The 24,882-nt window shown below is 34.8% G+C and overlaps 1 protein-coding gene across 2 annotated transcripts; it reads left to right on the forward strand.

The window, feature by feature from the left end:
• Positions 1-34: 34 nt before the first annotated feature.
• AP3S1 (adaptor related protein complex 3 subunit sigma 1) lies at positions 35-24,882 on the forward strand. 2 transcript variants are annotated; one of them, XM_039321722.1, is made up of 7 exons: positions 35-260; positions 2,933-3,024; positions 3,696-3,807; positions 9,497-9,568; positions 13,884-13,991; positions 18,069-18,110; positions 24,344-24,477. In XM_039321722.1, the coding sequence occupies exons 1-6, from the start codon at positions 192-194 to the stop codon at positions 18,102-18,104; spliced, it is 489 nt and encodes a 162-aa protein (XP_039177656.1). In that variant the 5' UTR covers positions 35-191; the 3' UTR covers positions 18,105-18,110; positions 24,344-24,477. The 2 variants fall into 2 exon arrangements, with proteins under 2 accessions (XP_039177656.1, XP_039177655.1); XM_039321721.1 differs by lacking the exon at positions 18,069-18,110 and having other exon boundaries at positions 24,344-24,882.

Here is a 24,882-nt window from a genome sequence, read left to right on the forward strand (position 1 = left end):
GACGTGCTCTCCTTCGGTCGCGAGCTCGTAGAACGGTTCTGTCTCTGAACTCCGCCTTCGCTCGGGGCTTAGAGAGGGAGGGGCCGGAACCAAGCAGGGGAGGGGCTTCTGCCGACTCGCGCGCCGCAGACTGGGGTCGGCGAGCCCCCTCCTCGCGTCTCAGTGGGGAGTCCTCAGCCGCCGCCCTCAACATGATTAAAGCGATCCTCATTTTCAACAACCATGGGAAGCCGCGGCTTTCCAAATTCTACCAGCGCTACGTGAGTGTCGGAGGGGAGGCCGCCCTTGGGTGGCTAAGGAAAGGGGCTGTGTCTTCACGACGCACGGAACCCTAAATTACCCCATCCACTTTCAGCCTCCGGGGCGCTGGGCTTATCATTGAGGACGAGCCCAGGAAACGGGTTGAATGGGCGCTGTCCAGTCCTCTGAAGGCGCGGGTTGGGGTGGGAATGGCTCGACGCCGTGACGAGGAAGTCGATGCGAGGCGGGCTGAAAGTCTCCCCTCAAAGTCTTCGTCGTGTAGTGAGCGCCAGATTAAGGAACCCGATTCGACTCTAGGAGGAAACGACGGAAGGGAGACTATTTGCTAGATGTTTACGTGTGCAATAGCGCCTCTTTCCGATCCTGGTTCGGACTCTTCAGGGTTTCCTACTGGCTCTGCGCGAAAGGTGGAGAAGATAACGGGAGATCTCAGGTTGCCTAAACGGCAGAAGCAGTCGTCTGTTGGTTAGCGGTTGTTTCCGAAACGCGCAGTGCCCTTATTTTCCTAAAGGACACACCTGAATAGGGCAAAACTGAAGGAGGTTCAGAAGGGTAAAAATTTAGGTTTATAACTTTGCTTTACAAAGGAAAATTCAAGAGCAAAGTCAAAAAAAGTAAAAAAAAAATCTTTAATCTTTATGAAATAAATATATAGCTGCTGTAGCAATCTGGTGTTTTCTAAACCAGGGCTTTTCAACCAGTGGTACGGGTACCACCTGTGGTACATTGGCACCTGGCAGGTGGTAGGTAGCGGGGGAGGGGAATGAGCTGAACCGGTGGCAGCACCGCACAAGCCTGAGTGAGAGATGGCTGGAGCTGCAGGGCTGTCAGGGCTCAGCGGAAGCACTATCAGTGCCGCTTTCCAGCTGATTAGCGCTTCTTCGGGGCTGTCAGGGCTCAGTGGAAGCACCAGGATCAGTGCCAGGCTTCAGCTGGAGCTCGCGTTGATCCTGGCATTTCTGCTGAGCCCAGAACAAGCACCGATCAGCTGGAATGTTGTAGCATCTCCAGAGTCTTGTGATTTACATTCAGATGCTTGGCAACTGATTCATATTTATGATGGTCACAGTGTCCCAGGGTCATGTGAAGTGACCAAAACCTACTGCAACCACCCAGCAGACAGAATAAAAACCAAACACCCCCCACCCCACCCCCGCTGCCAATCCTCAACAGAAATATTCACAACGATGAAAACCTTGGACAGGAGGAAGACTGCAGCCGGGCACTGTCTTGCTCGGCGGTGGCTTGGGGGGCACTTTTTTCAGTGCCATTGTAACTTTGAACAGTCACTAAGCGAACTGTTGTAAATCGAGGACTACCTGTACTTTATCACTTTTTTCCTTTTTTTTGTTATCAAGTTTTTGACACCTTGCTAGGCGACTGGTGGTACTTGGATGTTGCCATATCCTAAAAGTGGTACAATGGGTGAAAAGGTTGAAAAGCCCTGTTCTAAATGTTTGGGGATTGCAGCTCCTGTTGTTCCCAGCCAGATTGCTATGCAACTTTGCTCACCTGGAGCTTACAGGTTAAACTTCTCACCATTGGTCAATTGGCTGGGAATGATAGAAGTTGTGATCAAATTGCAACAAATTTGAAGCTTTTTTTTTTAAAGGTAAGTTAGGAAACAGGAGAGCCTGGTTGGATGCAATGAATTTCTCATGTTGCCTGAGAATTAAAGCTGTTTTCCAATTGATGATATACTATATTTAGCCAGCATTGGGATAATATAAATTGATCCTGTGCACTGTTATAAATTAAAAATTGAGTGTTCAGCTTGCTACTATTAGGTACCTGATGGAAAAGAGAAAACAACAGCAAATATATGTTTATGAAAGAGAAATGCAAAACAAAATGTCTTAAGAATTGCTTATTTTCTGTTAAAATTGATATAATGTGGCTTTGCCAATATATAGAAAAATGTTATTTTTTTCTATATATAACTGTGTATGTGTGAATATTTTGTTACATAAATGTGCCAGTTCTGATTAGCAGCATGGATATGCAATAAATCACAAATGTTTGTATACTAGCTTCTTAATTGTATTTTCCTATGAAAAAGATTTGTTATGGGGAATGTTAAATAGAGTGATCAAGAATTTGGCATATCAACTTAGATTTATTCCAAAGAATTTCCTCAACATTGGAACAAATTTGGAACAAAATCAGATTCACTAAGGTTGTAAGATATAATTTTATAAAATCTAAAAATAAAATATTACATTTAAATTTTCCTCCAAATGCTTAATACAGCATACATTTTCATCTGAAGCAGCATTCCAAAGTATTTAAAATCCTACAGTGAGTCATTGAACCTCTTGAGAGTTTTAACATAAGTCTCTTTGGGTCTGGTCTGATATTAATTGTGAAAACAGAACAGCTTTTCAGTTGCTACTTAAGCTCTTCCCAAGGCCTTTTGCAAGCACGAATAAAGCCCCCTTGGATTGTGTTTCTTTTTAATTCCTGTTTGATTCTTGTCATCTTTGCCATCTTTTATTTTTGTCTCCTTCCTTTTTAAAGAAAATATTTTTACTTTTAAATTGCTTAGAGTCACTGGAAATTGAATGGCTTACATTTTTAACAAATGTGTTTTTGTTATAAAAGTTGTATTGTTATAAATGATGACAGATGAATGCTTTTATTTGGAAACATCAATATGTTCCTTTCTTTTCAGAGTGAAGATATACAACAACAGATTATCAGAGAAACATTCCATTTAGTATCAAAACGTGATGAAAATGTTTGTAATTTCTTAGAAGGAGGCTTGTAAGTATGATCAAATTAAAAGCTATATACTCAGTGCAGTATATACATTGTGTTGAGAGTTGTTCTAAAGTAGAAACTCTTAAAGTGAAATGGAAAACTGTAATCTTTACCAAGCCTGATACTTATTAATGCCCTGTTCTGGAGATATATAGAGAGAAAAAGATTGAGAGAGAGAAATATGGAATGTGTACAACCAGAAACATGGCATTTGGATTCATTCACACTTTTCTGATACTATTAGCTGGAAGCAGAATTTGAACCTTAAGTCACAAGGACTGATGTAGTTAAACTCCTTTCTTGAAAAACATGTAAATGTTTGATTAGACCATTATTTATTGTATGATCTTAAATCTTCATTAGCACTCAGTTTGCAGTCTCTTTCCCTTAGTCATTCTAGATCTTTTAAATTTTTCATTTTTTATTGTAGTGCGAACACGATATATTTATGAAAGAGACACTTTGATAAAATTTATCTTCACAGTATTTCTATATCTACTATTGTGGAACATTTCTTAAATATCAAAATAACTAGTGTAAAAATATATATTCAGATTATCAGTTATTTTTATCATTAAATTTCCCACAATTATGCCTCATGTTTTCTCTTTTAGCTACCAACCAAGACCGCTGGAATATTGTTAGTTGCTCTTTGACACACTATTCTATTTTAGATTAATAGGTGGATCTGACAACAAATTGATATATCGCCATTATGCTACATTGTATTTTGTTTTCTGCGTTGATTCTTCAGAAAGTGAACTTGGCATTTTAGATCTAATACAAGTAAGTCATCTACGAGAGGGTCACAATATTGTATTCTGTGGTTGTTCTTTGTTTTCTTACTTGATGAGATCAGAAATCTTGAGAAGTACTATTTCACTAACATAATACTGTAATTGGATAACATCTAAACTGATCTCTTATTCATGGACTTTAAATTTTCAAATTTCTCAGTATTTTTATTTGAATATTTTTTTCAGTGTTAAGTATTAGTACAAGTATCAGGAAATAACTACTGTTGTAACTTCCCAATATTAAGATTAAGGAGCTGATGTAAGCTCTAAAATATCCTTTGGAATGTGATAAAAAATATTGGTCATACTTTTTGTTATTGGAAAATGATAGGATAAAATAAATGTAAGGTATATCATTTTAAGTTTGTAAAAGATTACAGGTAGTCCTCGATTTACAACCACCTAGCCCAAAATTTCTGTTGCTAAGCAAGACAGTTAAGTGAATTTTGCCCTATTTCATGATCTTTCTTGCCACAGATCTTAAATGAATCACTACAGTTGTTTACTTAGTAACATGGTTGTTAAGTGAATCTGGCTTACCGGTTGACTTTGTCAGAAGGTCCAAAAAGGTGATTGTGTGACGTTGGGACACTGCAACCCTCATAAATATCTGCCAATTGCCAAGCGTATGAATCACATGAAGTATTAGTACCGCTTTATAAATCCTTAGTAAGACCATACCTGGAATACTGCATCTTTAGAAAAAAGATATTGAGACTTTGGAAAAAGTTCAAAGAAGAGCTACTAAGATGATTAAAGGGCTGGAGATAAAAACATATGAAGAATGGTTGCAGGAATTGGGTATGGCCAGTCTAGAGAAGAGAAGGTCTAAGGGTGACATGATAACAGTATTCCAGTATTTGAGGGGCTGCTGCAAAGAAGAGTGTATCAACCTATTCTCCAAACACCAGAAGGAAAGACAGAAACAATGGATGGAAACTAATCAAGGAGAAAAGCAACCTGGAATGAAGGGGAAACTTCCTAACAGGACAGTTAACCAGTAGAACAGCTTGCCTTCAGAAGTTGTGGGGGCTTCATCACTGGAGGTTTTTAAGAAGAGACTGGACAATCACTTGTCTAAAATGATATAGGATCTCTGCTTGAGCAGGGAGTTGGACTAGAAGACCTGCGAGGTCCCTTCCAGCTCTATTCTGATTGATCACGTGACCATGGGGATGCTGCAACAGTCATAAGTGAAAAATGATCATAAGTCACTTTTTTCAGTGCCATTGTAACTTTGGTCACTAAACGAATGTTTGTAAGTTGAGACTTGTAGTTCTCCATTATTTCAAAACATAATGTAGTATTTAATCATAGCCCTTTGCTGTTACAAAACATAATTTGCATTTTGTTTGTTCCACTTGCCTGCAAGTTCCTTATCCTCACATTGACCTATTACCCAATAAAGGAGTAGGTTTCTGAAGGAAGGTAATTAATTACAAAGCTGGACTTTTTGAAATCTGATGTTGCAATTGAGACTTATTTGGGAATTGTACTTTTTAAATTGGTTTTCTGATCAAGTTTAGGGATCATAAATTCCATGGGATAGTATAAGTAGTATATGGTTTCTGTTACGGTATTAGAAACAAGTGCATCCATAACTGGTCAAATTACTTTTGGGCTGCCATAGTATAGATCAGGCATGTCAAACTGCTGGCCTGCGGGCTGGATGTGTCACGCCGACAATGCCGGCAATGGGGAAAAAGCCCCGATACGTCGCGCAATGTCACGTGATGTTGTGAGTTTGACATACCTGGTATAGATAATCCCATTCTTTTATTTATTTTTGGGCCACTCAGCTCATTAAGTGCATTTTTGGGTGGTTAACATAAAAACAAAAAAGTTAAACAATGAAAATTAAAGAACAACTTTATAAAATAGCACAAACAGCACAAAACACAATCTATTCAAGAACCTAGATCATTGTTCCATCTGGATCTATCCAACATCTTTGGGATAAAACCAAATGTTTAAAGCTTTATGGAAGCAGAGCAAGATTTGAGCCTTTTGAATCTCATGGGATATGCTGTTAGGTGCCAGGACAGTAAAAGCATAATTCCTGAGTCCCATTAGATGGCATTGTTTCATCGAGGACACCAAGGCATGCTTATTATGTCAGATCTAATGGGATGGGGAGAGTAAGTCAGAGATAAATAGTCCTGCAAATCATGCCTCTGATTGTACTCTAATTACATCCTATAAGTGTGGGCTCACATGCTACCTTAGATAGTTTTGTATAAAATGTGAAAGTTTTATATAATTTTTTTGTATTGCTTACATAAAGAAGATAATCTTAGACATTTTTCTCTGACTATACTTGGACTTCCTATCTTCTGTGAATTAAATAATTGCTTTTTATATGTAATAGGGATGTGCATACTTCTAAAATAATTTAGAAGTGTTTTGAATTCTGTGTGAGCAAGCATCTTTTTATTCATTAAAGTAACCCAACTTTCAGGCTTTTATGCATACCTGAAAAAGTTGTGGCTGCTTTAAGAATTTTACTAACTTGGGAACTGTTTCCTTAAAGCATGTACATTTTTTAGACTTTCAGTAAACATGAAAAATAAAGGGTAGACTACTTTAATTAATAGAGCAGCAGTGCAATAGCTATATGTGGGATCCAAAGCTCTTTTTTAAAAACATGTTCTATCTACTCTAATATATAAACTTGTTAACTGTGGTTTCCAGAATAAAGCAGTAGAGGGAGCTAGGTGCTAACTTACCATTAGAGTCTAATGTTACTTACTTTTCTAATTGCAGTGATTTGAAAATGAATATCCTTTTATTCACTGACAAACAACAAAGTGTAGTATGTTTTTAGTGGCTTCTATTCATCTTTGCTGTTGAAAACATAAATTTGCACTTATGTAGCTTTAATTCCCCTAATCTTAGCTTTCAATCAGTCTTTTTGTGTGCACTCTTGCTGTTTTTTAAATGCTGCCTATATAATACATTGTGATTTATAGAATTAGAGATGTTAATATCACTACCAGAAAACGCTTGAATAGTCTTATTTTATGCTGTTTCAATAATACTTTTATGGCGGCATAATGACTCTTAGTGTACCTTTTCTCTTTAGCTAAAAGCACCTATTTTGACATTGTGCTTAAAAAGTTTGTAACATACCTGCATCATTATAATTTGATGTGCTTTACTCCAGATCTGCTTCTTGCACCAGAAAGCAACAACTCAGATCCACAACAATGGGAGAGTCAGTTCTTACATGGTTAGAAGGTTTTTAAAAATTAGATCTGGTTGTTATCATAACAAGAGACAAGTGGAATCTATGCCTCTTCAGGAATATGATGGAAATAGGCACTGGAGACAGGAACATAATGCTACAAATAAAATTTATTCTCTGCAACTATGCATTTGTTAAGGGCTTATATGCCAAAATATTATTTTTAAACTCAGTAGCTCTATATATCCCATTAGAAGAAATGTTTAGCACGACTGAACTTTTTAGCTTTTTTTTTCCTTCCAATTCTGAATTTGCTTTCCCATCTGGCAAAAATATTTGTCTCATTAAGAAATTGAGGGTTGAGAAGTGTCAATCATGGTCAAGGTGTCTGGGTTATAAACCCAAAATTCCAGGCCAAGTCTGAAGTCTTTGACAAACGACCTACCCTTGACATTGTTGCTTCTCATTCTCTGACAAGGATTTATCTGAGGAAATCATGATAACAGATAATGAACATTGTAAGCTGATTCTTAAAACATTGATTGATGAATAGGCTGTTTTATCATGAAAATGAGATAAAATTAACACTTTTCCAATCCTCCAGTACAGGGGTGTTAAACTGCCAGATGGGGGTCATATGGGGGTCGCGCCCATCCAAGCTCCAGCCGTCAGGATGGAGTTTTAACACCCATGCTCTAGTACTACAAGAAAGAATATGCAAGCTTTCATTTCTGTTTTAGACTGCATAAGAAAGCTTGTGACTATATTCAAACTATATTTAAACTGAACAAGCCCAAATTGTAGCATATATATGTAATACATAAGAGGAAGTCAGAAATGTAATCCATACTATACATCTTGTGGATTAAAAATGCATGTTTGACTTTGCTACGTGATACAGAATAGAGATACGGAGTGATAGTATTTCTTTATAATGGAAAAAAACTTGGATTAAAATTATAATTGCTTCATATATGTTTGAGTGGCAATAAGCGATGATGCTCATAGTTGGTGCTACAACTAGAATGCTATTTTTTTAACAAGAACAATGTAGGTTTTTTTTTAGGTTGGTGAAGTGAACAGAACCCAGAGACTTTCCTCAAAATAAAAATATGCTTGAAACTGGCATTTTGTAGCACGTTAGCTTCTACATTTTTAACTTGGAACAATATTCAAAATTGGTCTTTTCAGTTGGTGAGTGCTGAAGGAAGAAATATCACTAAGTGCATAAATCCCTTTATGTAAACAATGGGAATAGTCTTGTTTCAAAACAAAATATGTTCAAATCTAAACAAACTCCATTCCTAAACAGATGGGTTTAATTTATGTCATAGCTGAAATAATGTCCACCATATTTTGCTTATAGTTATAATAAGAGTTCCTAAGCATATTTAGGCTATTAGGATATGATTAATTTTCTAGCCATATTGCTAATTAAAAAGTAAAATAATGCTAGGCTCACTGAAAAAGCCACAAACCTAATACAGTAAGATTAGAAATACACAGGTGAAAAGTGAGCAAACAAATTGGTCAAATTGGAAATGAAGTTTAGAGCAAACATCTGGAGTTGGTTTTGGTTTTTTTTAGAATACATGTATATATTCTGATACCACATATTCAGTATATGCCATACTTTTAACAATGACCTTTTTGGTAAACGTTACTGTTTTTATAAAAATAAACAATAGTTTTTGGTGATGTTTGTAGCAGTAGGCTATCCTCCTAAATTACAGCAATATAAGGATGCTAATTGTCTACTACAAAATGACCCAATGTAGATTAGTAGGCTAATTTTTGTAATTAATTAACCATTCAAAACTATTAATCTGGTTGAGATTAATGTTCAAGTAGTGGATGTAACTAACAATAGACTAAAAATAATCTTTTAGATGATAATTTAGCCCTCCTGCATTTTCAAAATAGGAATTAGCATGAAATATGAGAGCTTACATTTCTATGTAAGTGCTAGAGCATTATATTAATGAAATTTGATCTCTTCACAGACCCATTCATGCAGTAACTGTTCGAAGGTAAGACAGTGCTGAACAGGGGGGCTTATGACCAATCCTCAAAGTTGTGGCCATCACAGCGTCCTCGCAGTGATTACAATTCAGGCACTTGGCAACTTGGATACAATTATGACAGTCATAATGTCTCACAGTCACATGATCGCTATTTACAAGCTTCACCACAGGCTTCTGACAAGCAAAGTCAATGGGGAAACCAGCAGGGAGTTGCAAGTCATGATCACATGATGTGCTTTACTGCTGCCAGAACTGTCCTTATAAGTTGGCAAGGTCATGTTTTTTTTCAGTTTACAACCATGTCGCTTAGCAAGAAAACTAATATTTCTGAGATCTTCCAAGAGACAAGGCATATGGATATATTTGACTTCCTGACTTCTTTATAGTAAACTACTTGATTTCATGTTTGTTCACAATGTCGAGGTTAAGTTGCTATTCACCCTTGACCCTTTCTTTTTTTTCCTTCACAGGTTTTTGTAGAAACTTTAGACAAGTGTTTTGAGAATGTCTGTGAACTGGATTTAATTTTCCATGTGGACAAGGTACTGTGGTGAGATGCTGTAACATGAAGTCACAATCTTCTGAGAAACATTTGTTTCTGCCAGATGTTTCTATTTCCATCAGATATGTTTTTTCCAAATTTCAGTTATAGATAGGGTAGTAATTTTTAGTTTACTGAAACATTAAATACCATTTGTGGCATTCTTACCTGTAGAATTTCTTTGCAAAGAAGTATAAAAATGATTACATACAGTACATTCTAGTTATTAAGAATGGAATCATTGCATGCTTTATTTGAAATCAGCCTCTTGAATATTGTGTTCTAAGTTAAAGATTTAGGAAACTATGCTGCCGACTTCTGGTTTGACGTCATGGCATGATGGGCGCAGGAAGATCGTCTTCCGCGTTCAATTTCGCCCCACTGGGGACCCTAAAAAGGGTCAAACGTTGCCCCAAAGAGGCGACGGAGAAGGAGAAGGCGTTGATCGTGGGAGGGCGGTGGCCCTTTGGTTTGATCTGAGGAAGCCCTCCAAACCGGTGGGGGAAAGACTGGCTACATTCATGAGTCCAGTCACAAGCTGCTGACAACCAAAGAAAATAAGCATTAACCAGCAACTTTCGAGCAACGTGGATAGAACTGGGTGAGATCCTATCCTCTGTTTATGACTTTAAGACTTTTTCCTCAAAGAATCCTCCCTGATGAGAGAAGGAAGGGGAGTTCCCTCAGGAAAGGAAAAGCGGCAAATTAATTGCTTGGGGGGAAAACAGAAAATTACAAGATTAATTTGGAATCAATACACATATATAACTTTGAAATTTTGGGACTAAAAGTGCTTTTGAGATTTATTTATTTTTAAAAGAGATTTTAAAAGCTTGTAATATAAGTTTGGATGTAAAAAACTGGAAGATGGTGTCAACTACATCTATTGGCAAACTACAGCACTACAATTTATTATGCCTAAAGGAAACTTGGCTGGAAGCCCAGATTCAAATAAGACTTGTTGTTTTCAGAAACTTTCACTTTTGAAGACTGCAGCTGGGGAAAGGGGGGCAAAAAAACAACAACAACTCTTGGGCTGCTTATTTGTGTGGCAGACAATAAACTATTTTGAAACTGGCCTGCCTGGACTATGAATATAAATACTAAATGACTTTTAGAGCTGTGTCATGGAGCTATTTCCCTATAAAAGAAATGTGCATTATTGATTGAGATGATGGAGTACTTTGGATTATAAATCTTTGATTGATGAACAATTTTTAATTGCTGTTTTCTCTATGGACAGAAAGGATATGTTTTTCATTGGACAGAAAAATTTGAAAAATTCAAACTTTACTTATATTTGCTGAGGGGAGACTTAAGGATGGACTGATAGGCCGGCTGGATAATTTGGAGTTCAAATGAAAATTGACTGAAACTTTTTAAATCCCTAAATCAGACATGTCAAACTCGTGACGTCATGTGACGTCGTGCAATGTATCGTTTTGCCATTGCTGGCAATGAGGTAGGTGCGGCTTCCGGATGATGTGTCTGACCTGCGGGCCGGCTATTTAATACCCCTGCCCTAAATAGATGGGACTATAAAGACTACATACAAAAACAAACTGGATGTTCCATACTTAGCTTCAAATGGTAAAAAAACATCCCTAACACCTGTCCCCAAAGTCCTCAGCTTGACATACCAAGATGAAAATGTTGATGAATTTCATAAAGAAATTCTATGTTAAAATCAATAAAGAGACAATTGCCTTAGCTCATGATGAGACTAAAAATAAACAAAGGAGATAAAAGAACAATTTTTAATCTAAATCTACAAACTCAGAAAATGAGTACAAAGAAGAAACTAGCAACCCAGAAAATAGAAGGAAAATCAGAGGAAGGAGATCCAAAGATGGGGGACCTAAAGAAAGGAACTAATAGACAGATTCAGACAAACGAAGAATTAGAAGACGTAGCGATAATATCGGAAATGGAAAAGATATCTTACCTGTCAAGATCTCAGAAAGAAGAAAGAAGAGCTGATTGAATGGAAGATAGACCTGTTAAGAGAATTGTGGGAAATTGGAGGAGGGAGGCTGTTTAATTAACATCAATGGATTGAGCATCCTTCCAAAAATATTTTAATAAAATTTTCTTTCTTCCAAACAATATATACAAAAATAGAGAAAGAATTACTTGATTCAAATTAAATGCATTGACTTGGAAAGTTAGTTGGCAAAGGAAGAAAGAGTAAGACTGAAGAAAATAGAGATTTTGACCCATTAGATGGGATATTATACTATTAATCAGATGTTTGAAGATGGCTGAGAATAGATAATTGTTAGAAATAGAAGTATTATAACTAGAAAGATAGGATTTGTAACTAGAACATTATATTTTAGAATGAGAAGGGAAATATGAAAATGCTAAGAGGGTTTGAATAAGGGAAGCTTTTGGTTACCCAAACATAACTTATTATGAGAAATTATAAGCAATAGAGACATTTTGAACACTGATGGGAAATTAATTTTTTTAAAAAAGTGGAAAAAACAGGATATTAATTGAACAAATGGATATTAAGTGCAAATGCAATTAAGATATATTTTGGTTAGAAAATATATTTTAAACCAACATTGATACTATTAGGAAAATGTAACAAAGATTGATATTCAATTGTATATGTATTAAGAACAATATGAATTGTATTTGCCTAGTGTGGGAAAATGTATACTACTGGAAGAAGAGAGGAAGCATTGGATGGTGTAATATTGAGCCTAGATTGAAGAAGTTAATATGTACCACTGAATTACTAATGGACCCAGACAGCACGTTTATTAAGTACTTATACTGTAAATAAACTAAAAATAATGATTTCCACATACAGTACTAGATTTGCAATAGTATGTTGCTATCCCTGTTTACAACTAATTAGAATGTTGTGATAAAGGCAGGAGTATATCTTTCCTTTTATATTGAAATGTCTACAGTCAACTATAATTTAACTGTCCAAGTGGGTTATACAATTTAGATAACTAAAACTCTCCCTATCCTGAAGATCTTTTCTGTTAACTCAGCACAGTCTTTTGTACTCTCCAAATATGTGGATTTTTAACCCCAAGAATTTTTAGTAGTGCTTTGATTGTTGAGGAATTCTGGGAAGCTGAAGTTCTCATATCAAAAAGTCATCCATATTGGGACAGATTGGTTTAGTCATCCAGGGGGAAATAGTGGTATTCTGGTATCAGCTTGTACCTGCTCGTGAGAGCCGATTGTTAAATTGTCAGGAATTTTGTGAGCTGCTGGAGAGTAGAGCTGAGTTGTGACATCTAGTGCTTGGTGAGAGCATGCTTGGTGACAGCATGGCAGTGGAGCTGGCAGGGTCATTTGTTACACATTTATCATGGTTAGAATGCAGTACTGCAGGCTAACTCACTGTTCACTCCAGGAGTTCGATCATGAATGGCTCAAAGTTGACTCAGTCTTCCATCCTTCCGAGGTCAGTAAAATGAGGGCCCAGATTGTTAGAGGCAATATGCTGACTCTGTAAACCGCTTAGATGGGGCTGTAAAGCACTAAGAAATGGTATATAAGTCTAAGTACTATTGCTATTGCTATACTCCTCATTGTAATCCCTGCCTTGTTTCATGAATAACTTTATCAAGGCAAACGTATTTTCAGTATTATCTTAATAACTCCGTGAAATTATAACTACGGCAATACATTATCCATAAGAAGGAAACTTTAAAAGTAGACCAAGTCAAAATGAAGTGATAAATTGATCATGCAATATACCAAGTCAGTGGTTTCTAACTATATCGTTTTTATGTACCACTACATAAGCAAATGTTCTTTGAATTGCATCAAAGTATTTTAAAAGATTGGTTTCAATATCCTTGGTTTTATTTTGCTTGTAGTGGTCAAATGTCTGACACATAGTATGAAAACTTGGTAAAGTTGAATATAATTTTTTTTAAATTATTTTAGTTGATGTAGCAATCAGAAGTTTAAATTTCAACAAAATTCTTTTCAGTAGATTTATATTCCACCTTTCTTCTTAAAATTCAAAATGGTATATATAATACTGTTCTATTACCTCTACCCCTCGCATCAACAATCTGCAAGGTAGGTTAGGTTCATTTCAAGTGGTTGTCCCAAAGTTATCCAATTATTTTTCATACCAGAGAGTGAATCTGAATGTTCTTGGTGCTATACTGCACTTGTGCTTCAGATAAAAGAAACATATATTTGATCTATTACAAATGTTATGTTAGGAAAGTTGATTTATGTTAAGATAAGCATACTTTAGAAAAGCATAATAAAGTACAACTGCATTATTGATATAATTGGTGCAACCATTGTTTATTGAGTGTTCTTTTTAGGTTCATAATATCCTGGCTGAAATGGTGATGGGCGGAATGGTTTTGGAGACGAACATGAATGAAATAGTCACCCAAATTGATGCTCAAAATAAACTGGAAAAATCTGAGGTAAGAATGAAAGTTGGTAAAGCCAGTTGGAGCATGATCATACAGTTGCATGATCCAAAGTAGTCATCTACTTTTTAATACTTGGCTATTTTGATTGCTACAAGTCAACATTTAGAATGTGGCACGATAAAGCCTTTGTTGAGTGCTTAAATAGCTGGACATTTCATTTTTCTTCTATCAGATTCCCATTTGCATTTATCTATAGGAATATTTCTGAGCTTCCTTCAGTCAAGGCTTCTGACTCTTAAAGCCTGTTTAAAATGGTGATAACCATCATTTATGTAGTAGTGTACACGTGGATACATTTTTTGTTGTGTTCCAGGCTCTACCTAATTTGATATTAATATTTTTAGATACATTTAATTAAAAGAATAAATGAGAAGCCAGCATGTTGTCAAAAAACCAACCCATTTTTTTGTTTGGAAGTGTGTTTTGTTTAATTCTCAGAAGCCAGAAAATATGGCAAAGAGCAGCCTAAAATATTTTAACTTCTGCTAAATTTTGTGTTAGAATAATTCAGACCAGCGTTTTTCAAACTTGGCAGATTTTAAGATCTGTGGACTTCAACTTCCATAATTCCCCAGCTAGTAGTAATTGGGGAATTATGGGAGTTGAAGTCTGCATCTTAAAGTTGCGAAGTCTGAAAAAGCTTTGACAAGTCCCTTTTGAAAGTGCCCATAATATCCCTGCATTCCAGATAAGCCTTCAGGGCAAAAGTTGTGAGGAATCCCTGTTTAGATTGGCTCATTAAATGGTATTTTTGTAACAAATAGAAATTAAAAAATGTTAATAAGATGAGCATGTGCCCCTAAAAAAATTGAACACACAATTAAGAACCTTAGCTAATCCTAAAACATGATAAGTGCTGTGTTATCATAGCATTACCTTTTCTTTCTTTTTTTTAAAAAAAGAGTAGGGTAATATATCTCGAGTTAAGTAAAAATGTTTGTTAAATAATCAACAAAACTGCTGATTCTTTTTTCACAAAATGGGAATATCAAAAGAATTATAAATAACTTCATGAATTCCTCTCAAATTAAATGAGACATTAAATACATTTTCTATCCTTTTGCCTCTCAGTAACTTTATTTACTCTTTAGCAGCCCTTTGGAGAGAAGCTTTCCCCCTGCCCCAGAATCACATTCCTTTTCCTGCCCTCTCATGTCTATTTGCTTGCAAAAGAAAACCTGCCAAAAAGGCAGATATCTTAATTTCAGTGACAAAAAACACCTTTGGTCAAGTCTTTATTTTCTAATTTGATCTAGTTTTATACCATATTTACCCAAAAGGAAGAAACCATAGGCAGCAATCTGCAAATAGTCTAAAGGAATTGCTAGAACAGAGGCAGGAGAATGAGAAAAGCTGGTATCCACTGCTTTTGCCTCTCTTGAGAAAAATGCAGAGTCCATGAACATTTTCCATCTGCAGTGCCAGCTAGTCACCGTGATCAAGGTTAGAAAAACTACTTTCTAACAGTGGACTTGGGACATTTTTATCCTCTCCTGACTCTTGGTAAGGCAGGCATAATGGTTTGAATTCTTCCTCTTTTTTGTCTTGCTATAGCAACTCATCTCTATAGTGGAGGGCAACAAGAGGATGGGACAGCTAGCATGCCTACCCATGTCTTGTGCAAAAATGTGGGTGGCGGGAAGGAGGAGATAAATGACAAAACAACATGATGACATCATCATGGAAAGGCATGATTGTGGCATTAATCTGATGTCACTGTGTAAATCATGATTGTGGCATCATCACAGAGGCTACTAAAAAGAAATAGAGAGTTACTGGATTTCTTACTGACTACAAACAAACAAACAACTACGTTTGCCTATTGGGAGAGTAAAAGTTATTGGTTTGAGTTTCACACCCTACAGAATAAGGATGCATAAGATTTGTGCTTACTGGGCACAGTGCAAAAGATGAGTTTTCTGTAAACTGTGTTTTTCTTTTTCTTCTTATTCAGCTACTTTTTCTTCTTATTCGGCTACTTTGCTTCCTCTACATCAGGGGCTCCCAACCAAGGGTGCTCGCACCCCCTGGGGGTGCGAGACGATATACCATGGGGTGCAAACCTTGGGTTTTGAAGTTTCAAAATTATAGTGTATATGCATAATTCATTATTTTGAACTTTTGTAAGGGGTGCAAGAATATATCAGAAGCATTCTAGGGTTGTGGGATATAGAAAAGGTTGGGAGCCGCTGCTCTACATCCTATTTTGTCTTGCTCTTTATAGTATAGCTGTCCGTCTTCCATCTGCATTTCTGCTACTTTATTTGCTAATTCTGATGGAAAGGAAGAAGGGCATGTGTTGTGTATGAGAAATAGAGTGTGTAATTGTATGCATATTTAGGTGATTGTCAATTTTATATACAGAGAGAGAGGGGGGGAGAGAGAGAGAGAGAGAGAGAAGCACATGCAAATATATGTTACGTGTAAATATTTAATGGTGCAATAAGGAGGTAGACATTTTCCAGGATTAGTTTCAATTAGATTGCCCAAGTGGAGAAAGGTGTACAAGATGTTGGTATATTTTCTTGTTTGGGATGATAATCTTAAATTCAGGCTTGTCTTCCTTTTGGGTAAATTTGTGATAAAGAAATAGGTAAATATTGTGATATATAAATAGGTATGACATATACAGTATTTTCTGTATCTGTCTATAATCTAAAATATGTATCATACATACTACAAATAAAAAAGATATCCCAATTGATAAACTATTTTCAAGTAAATTTGCTTTGAAAATTCATAAAATCTCTCTATTCACCATTTGGTTGCATTTTTTTAATTATTATTTAAGCTATGTTCTAACTAAAGAGCAGAGCAGCACTGGCTGAGAAGCACAGAAATTTGCATACCGTACCTATGTTACGAAGTTATATGCTGGTGCAAAAACTTAATAAAGGTAATAATAAAATTGGAATCAGGCTTGTTTAAATATACAGTAATTTCTTTGAGTGGTTCAAGAGATAAAGGACCTCTTCATTCTTTTTTGAAGTGCAGTTTTAGTAATCTACAAATATGTTCCTTTTTATTAAATTATGTTTTAAAGGATTAACCTGTTCCTGAGTTTTAAATAATGAAGGAAACCATTTCAGTATAGTGGTCCAGGTTAATTTTAATTTCTGTTGCCTCACTGAATTATTAATTGTTTTCTGTGAATGCAAATAAAACTTGACAGGTATTTAACAAAGTACTAATGGAATAGTACTTTACTACTTTTATTTTCTATCAGTGCATATTACAGAGCAAAATAATAATGACAAAAAGGCAATATAGTCTGTGAATGAACTAATGAAACCCTTTAAAACCTTGGTATTTACTTTGGAGAAGATACTTTTGTTTTCATGTCAACTCCTAATCTTTTGCCTTTGATCCAAAATACCCCTTCTGCTTGCACACTATGTGTGCATACTACTAATTCCCTCCCCATCCCACAACTGCACTGCATACTATCCTGAAGTGTAAGTAGAATGACTTTTTGGAATTGTGTTGGGCAAACCCTGATGCATGCACAAAATACTGCATGTGGGTCTTTGGATCCAAGTCATGACACTATTATTTCCAGTTGATACTCAAATACCATTTTTTTTCAAATACATTCAATAGGAATGTCAGTTTTGCTGCACGTTTAGTCAGTGGGCTTCACTTCATAATCTAGCTAATCCTGGATAATTTTGTTCAAAGGGAGTGGCCTGCTTTAAAATAAATGGGTGGACAACTGCTTACAATGAAATGAAGGTCCTGCTTCCCCAACATACGTCAACTGAAATGTTAAGCAGAAGTATCTTTTGCTTCTCTTAACAAGACACAGTCAAATTTACTTGTCAATTTTTGATACCCTTTCTTCAGAAGAAAAATAAGCCAAATTAATAAAGTTTAGTCTTTGGTAAAAGAGAAAATTTGGGATGAGTGTCAGGCACTATCAGTGACATGGAAGGTGTTCCCTGGAAGAATTGGTATTCTTGTGTTTTTTCTGTAGTCTTCAGCTGGGTGTGAATTTGGTCGTTTTAAGTCAGTCCTCATTTTTTCAAACCACCTGATCTTTTCTAGTTCTTTCCATTCTTCTCTTTACAGACCTTTATCTTTCAGTCTCCCAGACAGGACAGGTAGATACAGGTATTGCTAATTTTCAGAAAAAATGTGCTGCTTTAAAATAAGGGAAAGCAAAATGATGTCAAAGGCAATTGATAAATTAGGCCAGACTCAAAAATTACGTGTTGATAAACCCATATTAGTCTTCGTAGCCCACTTTTTGTGCTGGTTTCCTTCATCTTTTATTGCTGTAGTGTATTTAATAGATTGTCATTAACTTCATATATTTTTACTTTTGTTTTTTCCTTTCATTAGTGTTCAGCTTTAGAAATTCTATCTTTAAAATGTAATTTTATCATTTTTATGCCCACATCATTAACAAATCTAATTTATTTGCTATAGATATGGTGTTCCTAATTGCCTGGTTATAATCAGCTAGTCAGAAATCAGAATGCTATCATATCCACTCTATTCTTTCATGCCTTTTGTTTATTTCTAGAGTATTCAAGCATCTGTGTTAACCATAATTATATTATGTCTATAATTAGATTAATATCTGTTAGAATATATATGTTTTTTTTTTAAAAAACAAAGATCTGAAAATAAGATGTTAAGCTGATTTCAAATCCTGGATGGACAAAAACTTTGGCTGTCCTTTACTATAATTAATATCTTTGATATATCACTTAAAACCAAGGCCAGCCATTGGGAATTCATGCTCCAAAAGGGAGAAATCGTGGACATTCATAAAATGTTAGTCACCATCAATTCTTTAATATTTATTCAGAACTGCTGACCTTTCTAATCCTTACTGAGAATGCAGGAGTACAAACTCTGCATATTAGGTTTTACATTGTAAGATTAATCAGTTATACATAAATATTTTTGAAGAGTTTAATATAATAGACCCCTTGTTCAAATGAAAAACGCCTAAATTCATGCTATGGATGAGCATCTTCTATTTCCATTTGCCCCATCCCTATCATCCCCACTTTTCTAAGGGCTCCCCCAACAGGAACAATTTATAGGGTTTTGCATTGGATTATAGCAAAAAAAGATGTGGATAATTAGAGGTGTTTTTTTTTTTTTAAAGCTAAAATCCTCAGTTTTTACATGATGTTCTATGTTGGGGCTGCTGATATTTTTTCTCCCAATTTTTAAAACTACACAGTAATTCTAAGGCAGTGATTCTCAACCTTTTTAATGCCACGACCCCCAACAGGTCGTAAGTCGAGGACTACACAACTGGTGCAGCACCGTTTGCAGAATGGGACTTTTGGCGGGCTCAGCAGGGCAGAGACAGCCTGGACAATTCCTATTGGCTTTTGAAAGTCAATAGAATTAGACTCTATTCAAGAGAGTCTATTCTATTGGCTTTCAAAAGCCAATAGAATAAAAGGGAGCAGCACAGCTAAGGAAAAGGGGAAAAAAATGGCGGACTGCGTTGTTTGGCGACCCCGTGAAATGGTTGTTCGACTCCAAATGGGGTTCCGACCCACAGGTTGAGAACCACTGTTCTAGGAAGTTTATAGCGGGTAAAGACTTCAAAGTGAACTTTGTATTTTTAAGCTGTCACCAATAGTGTAACAAAATGCAGTTAGCATCCTCCAAGCCCCCCCCCAATCTGCTCCTATGTAATGCTTCTATGCTGTGTTACAAATTTACACAATTAGGTATCTCCAATAATAATTATAAGTATCTAACTAGACAGCCATAGTAGCAACTGTGGTTTAAATAGTGTTTTTATGTATCCGTTCTCTTTTTTTTATCTGAGAACTTTTGTTAGTTAGAAAAATATAAATACTATTTTAAATTAGATATCCATTTTGAAAAACAAAATCTGGAGAAATTAAATACAAGAATAATATTTAAAAGAGAAAAACATTTTAGGGCTTTGAGAAATTATTGTCAATAAGTTTTGAATGGGTTAAGATTGACTATGGCTAGTTAATGTTACTGAGGAAGTTTTGCTAGCAAATGAGAGAATGCTGAAATAAAGCATTTAAAGCTCAGTCCATGTTCCATGTCAGATATAATCTTAATCAGTAGCATGTAAAATCCTAAGACAGTATATTTATTTGTATCACTCTGTGTAGGCAAATGTTATACATCATTTAATAGCTAAGCATTTCTGTAGAATTTTCTCTTATAATCCTAAAAAAATCATGTAACTAGGTATCTATTTCCAGTTAAAGTTAGTATGCTTCACAATATCCTATGTTCATGTTAAAAGCAACCAAAATTAAAATACAACTTTAGATTTAAAGTCTAATTAAGAGCATTCCAAACAGCCCATTCAAGATAAGGGTTCTTTCTTTATTTTTATGTAATGTTGCTGTTTTATTTTCTGCTTTACACATTGTTTTTATTTTTGGGTCTGGCAACTTAAAAGGAGATAATAAATAAAAAAAATTAAAAAAATTCATGTCCATCCATTACTATCGCTGTGATCCAAGTGCTTGAAATTTCTAAGAGTATGTGTAAGTCTTCTATCTGTTTGGCATTTTGATATACTTGCAGACTTCATTTTGTTTTTTCTCCAATTCTGTTCATTTATTTAACCTCATGAGAAGAGAACATGATCATACTTTTATATTCTGTACTGCATCCTTCCATCTTATTCATAACCCTGCTGCTTTGAATCATACTTGTTCTGGGAAGAAGTGTTGATAGAAAACACGAACAGTTATAATATCTAATATCAAATATGTTGGAGAATGAATTCTAAAAATAGTGCATATAAAAGGATCTGCCTTTTTTAATAAGCACAAACACTTGGGAGGTTGATCTATCCATTTATCTTGTAAAAAAAGCTTGGAATAGAGTTGTTACAATTCTGTCATTTGGAAGATAATTATGATTTAAGCAAACAATAAAGCTAGGCACTTATGTTTCAATGTAATGTGCTGTATAAAAAAAAGAAATACAATATACAACTTCCATATTACTAAATAGTGTCCTGAAAAGAATCTAAAATATGCTTTGCATTGCTAAATGTCAACTTTTGTAATTAGAAGGACTATGACTTTCCCACTTATGCTAGCTGGGTTAAATGTATTCTTATCATCTCTGCCTTTTTAACACGTAAGAGTTCTCAGTCTGTAATTTGTGATTACAAGCCTCACTGAAGGCAACCTGTTATAGGTTTGATTCAGACAAATATCAGTGAAAGTTGGAGAGACAAGAGGTGACTTTCCCAGCCATCCTTTCATAAGCAATTCTTTAAGCACTGAAAAGACACTCTTTTTGAAGTCTCGGGGAATCTTGCTGTTTCATTGGGTTAGAGATCATGATGATGATTGATTATCTAAAAAAAATAATAATGAAAGGATCTTGCCAAAAGTAAGAAGCTACCATCTGTAGATGTTTTCAAAGTACAGGAAAGGAAATCAGTCACCCCTTGTCCATGCCCTTATTGGGGATATTGTTATGGAATCAACCCTATGTCTTTCAGTGACCATTGAATTTTGAAGTACATATCAAACTTATGTGATTATTTAAGTTGAGATTACAAAGCAGCTGGGCAAATGTTGTTTGATTAGTTGTAATTTTAGCTATATATAAATTCACACTGTATTTCTAATACCATGTGGGCATGGGTAATTAGAACCACAAAAATGTGCCCATTAGCAACTTGTTTATGATGTAATTGTGAAACTCCATTGGATATTTTATAATTTTTCCATTACATGTAAAAAAATGACTGATACATTCAAGAACAACTGCTAAGATGAGGAATATTGAATTCCTTTGTCAATTGCTGTAACTTTTTGTCTTTCTTTCCAACTCTCAAAATAGAAGTTAGCTAGAAAGGGAATTGGTAATCATGAGCTGGGTGATGGAAGAAGACTGGATTTTTTAAAATGTTATATTCCTCATCTCTTTTACTTCCATGTTAATTGGATGGGCCCATGAAAAGAAATGCATGTGTAGCACAATTGCCTATAGCTATGCATCATTGGTAGATTTTTTTGTTTACCATAATTATAATTCCAGAACAGTCCACTATGTCTTAGAAGTATAGTGTGATTTTTAGTTCATACTTTAAATTGTGGTGGTGGATGAAAGGCAGCTGTGAACTAAAAATTGAAATGGTTTGCCCCATTAATAATAATACATAGATTCATCTACTGAATTCTTGCCAGGGAAATCTTATCAATATCTTTAATAGCTGGCAGGAATCCTATATGAAGTATTTATAAATATGCCTTATTTAAGTAGATGTAGATGCACACCTAGATTATTTTCCTTGTATAAAGAAAGTATGTACTAGAATGAGTGTAAACTATTTTTCCTTTTTTTAAAAAAATAAAGCAGGATATAGGGTTCTCTGGTATTTGGAAACCCACCAAGAGAAACAAAATGTTTAAAGAATCTTTATAAAACAATGTTAATTTGTGCTGCTCTGTCAAGGAATATCAAATTGTTTTAGATCTACTAAAACTATAGAAAAATGGGATGGATATTAGAGGTTAATATTTGTATGTTTGACACTGGTAAGCTTTTCTCTTGCTTGCAAAAATACAACATTGGGACTTGGAAGTTCCAGCTGTTGAAAAAGCAGACATTACATTTTCCTGGAAAAAAAGGCAATCTTGTTTTCCTATACAAGAATGTGTTAACTTCTATTTAAATGTATTATTAAATAATCCTTTTATGAATTTTGCAAATACTGTTATGATTAAAGGTTCTTCACCAAATAGAACTTTTTGGGGGGGGGGGAAACTAATGGCAGCTAATGAAAAATTCTGAATTAATTGCCCAAATCCTTGGAATATTTATGTGAACTCAGTATGTCTTATATTCACACAAACATGATTATGATAAAGTTGTGGTCTTTAGCTTTTCATTTTTTTTCTTTATGAAAAAATTAATGGGATCTAAAATAAATTTAGATTACTTACCTTTAAAGTAAGTAAATGCTGTGAAATGAAATAATTAGATAGATATATAGAAGTCACATGCAAATGTGATATACAGACATTGTAAATTTAAATTTTTCTCAGGGAGCATTTTTTAAAAAAAAAATGGTAGTGAAACATATTAGCAAGTGTTAATCATAGACAAAAAACAAAAAACTAAAGCTGCTTTTGGAGTGTAAGGAAGTTTTTCTATTTGTCTGAATGTCAAAGTTCCAGGCAAATATAAGAAGGCTTAATGCCGTAGAAGACATGAACTTTGAGTACTTTACTATTCATATAAGTTAGTTCAGGGAATGTAATGTCTCAATATTAAAAATGCCTTATCTCAATATTGTAAAAATATGCGCAAGAATAGTCAGATGGTATTTGGAATTTCAAATTGTTAAATATCCTTGGAAAGCCTCATTTATTCTTTTGAAGTGTTCTCTTACAAATACAAAACAGTTGAGAAACTCTGATAACATTATACAAGACAGCTTTATACATTGCCCACCCCACCATTATTTTTATATTCTCTTACATTAAAGCAATGGCTTAAAAAGGTGAAATAATAAAATAAATCGAAACAACATGCTTCAAATTACTTGTAGAGAATAACTTTATTTTTTGTATTTTACATGGGAAAAAAGATCTGAATTTTAATTGTGGTTCTAGCAATTGTTCAGGAATAATTTGCTGTACATATTTGCAGTTTGGAAAGGACAGAGCACCATATTTGAGGAGAAGGGAATTCATTAGATCATGGTTTAATATCCACATTTCTAAACATATAATTACTTAATTTTAAATCAGATTTAGATTAAACTAGTGGTTTTTTGAACCTTGAGGCTAAACACCTAACAGGCTAAAATCACTTCAAAAATCATGTGAAAAGTTTATTTTAATGTTGAGAATTTGATTAAAACCTAAGGTTATAAAATAACTATTTTCTATTTGAAATTAAACAGATCCTGTAAGAACTGAGTAATTGTCAATTTACTATTCTATAGTAAATGCCAATTGTCAATATTGTTGTAATTGTCAATTTTACTATTTGCAAGTATCAGAAAACTGGCCCAAGCTATTTACTGTATATGGTGCAATACCTAGAAACAGTAAAAATCAAAGCTAGCATGAGCTTTAATGTTAATTAACTTCAAACTGATTATTTTACAGACAACATGTTGATTTTTCATTGTTGCCATTACACATATTAACCATATTTTAGATTTTGTGTGAACTGCTTCCACTTTCCCTATCCAGATGAATATTTCAGAATTTTCCATTTCATTCCAATCCAAAATATCACCTGGTTTTGCTAATACTTAATATTGGTGTCTTTATGATTTATTGTAATGCTTCATTGTAAATTGTAATGGACGCCATCTTAGTGGTATCTTTTTCTTCTGTATACAGGCTGGTTTAGCAGGAGCCCCAGCCCGGGCTGTGTCAGCTGTAAAGAATATGAATCTTCCTGAAATCCCAAGAAATATTAATATTGGTGACATCAGTATAAAAGTACCAAACTTGCCCTCTTTTAAATAATTTGTGCACTCCAGGTAAAAAACGAAAAATTACTAGCTGCTCACAAATGTTTACCGAACCAATGTTTTGTTAATTGAATAAAAGATCGGCATACTCCATAGAAATCTTCTGTAGTAAAACTGTGAAATTGTGTTTTGCTTAGCAAATTTAAAAGAAGTGGCTCTTTTGTGAATTCTAAATAATACTTCAATGTCCTTTTAAAGCATATCAAATCTAAAATATATAATTTTCTGAAAAGGAATTCAAAGTATTTATTTTCTTTGTAAAACCTCTTTTTGTATAGACTAAAATCTATACTGTAACTAGTACAACAATCCTAATCATATGTCTTAATCTGATGTGTTGCATGACAAAATTCAACTGTATTTTCTTTTGCTTTTTGAATAAATTATCATAAACTATATTTGAAA

The sequence above is a fragment of the Crotalus tigris genome, unplaced genomic scaffold, assembly GCF_016545835.1.
Source record: "Crotalus tigris isolate CLP2741 ecotype Arizona unplaced genomic scaffold, ASM1654583v1 scf7180000023822.163328, whole genome shotgun sequence".
Taxonomy (NCBI): Eukaryota; Metazoa; Chordata; class Lepidosauria; order Squamata; family Viperidae; genus Crotalus; species Crotalus tigris.

Excerpts from the sequence above, each read along its gene's own strand:
- AP3S1 (XM_039321721.1), top strand. The coding sequence starts at position 192 with ATGATTAAAGCGATCCTCATTTTCAACAACCATGGGAAGCCGCGGCTT. Across the intron at positions 3,025-3,695 it reads AATTTCTTAGAAGGAGGCTT|ATTAATAGGTGGATCTGACA; the intron begins GTAAGTATGATC and ends ATTCTATTTTAG. Across the intron at positions 9,569-13,883 it reads TAATTTTCCATGTGGACAAG|GTTCATAATATCCTGGCTGA; the intron begins GTACTGTGGTGA and ends TGTTCTTTTTAG.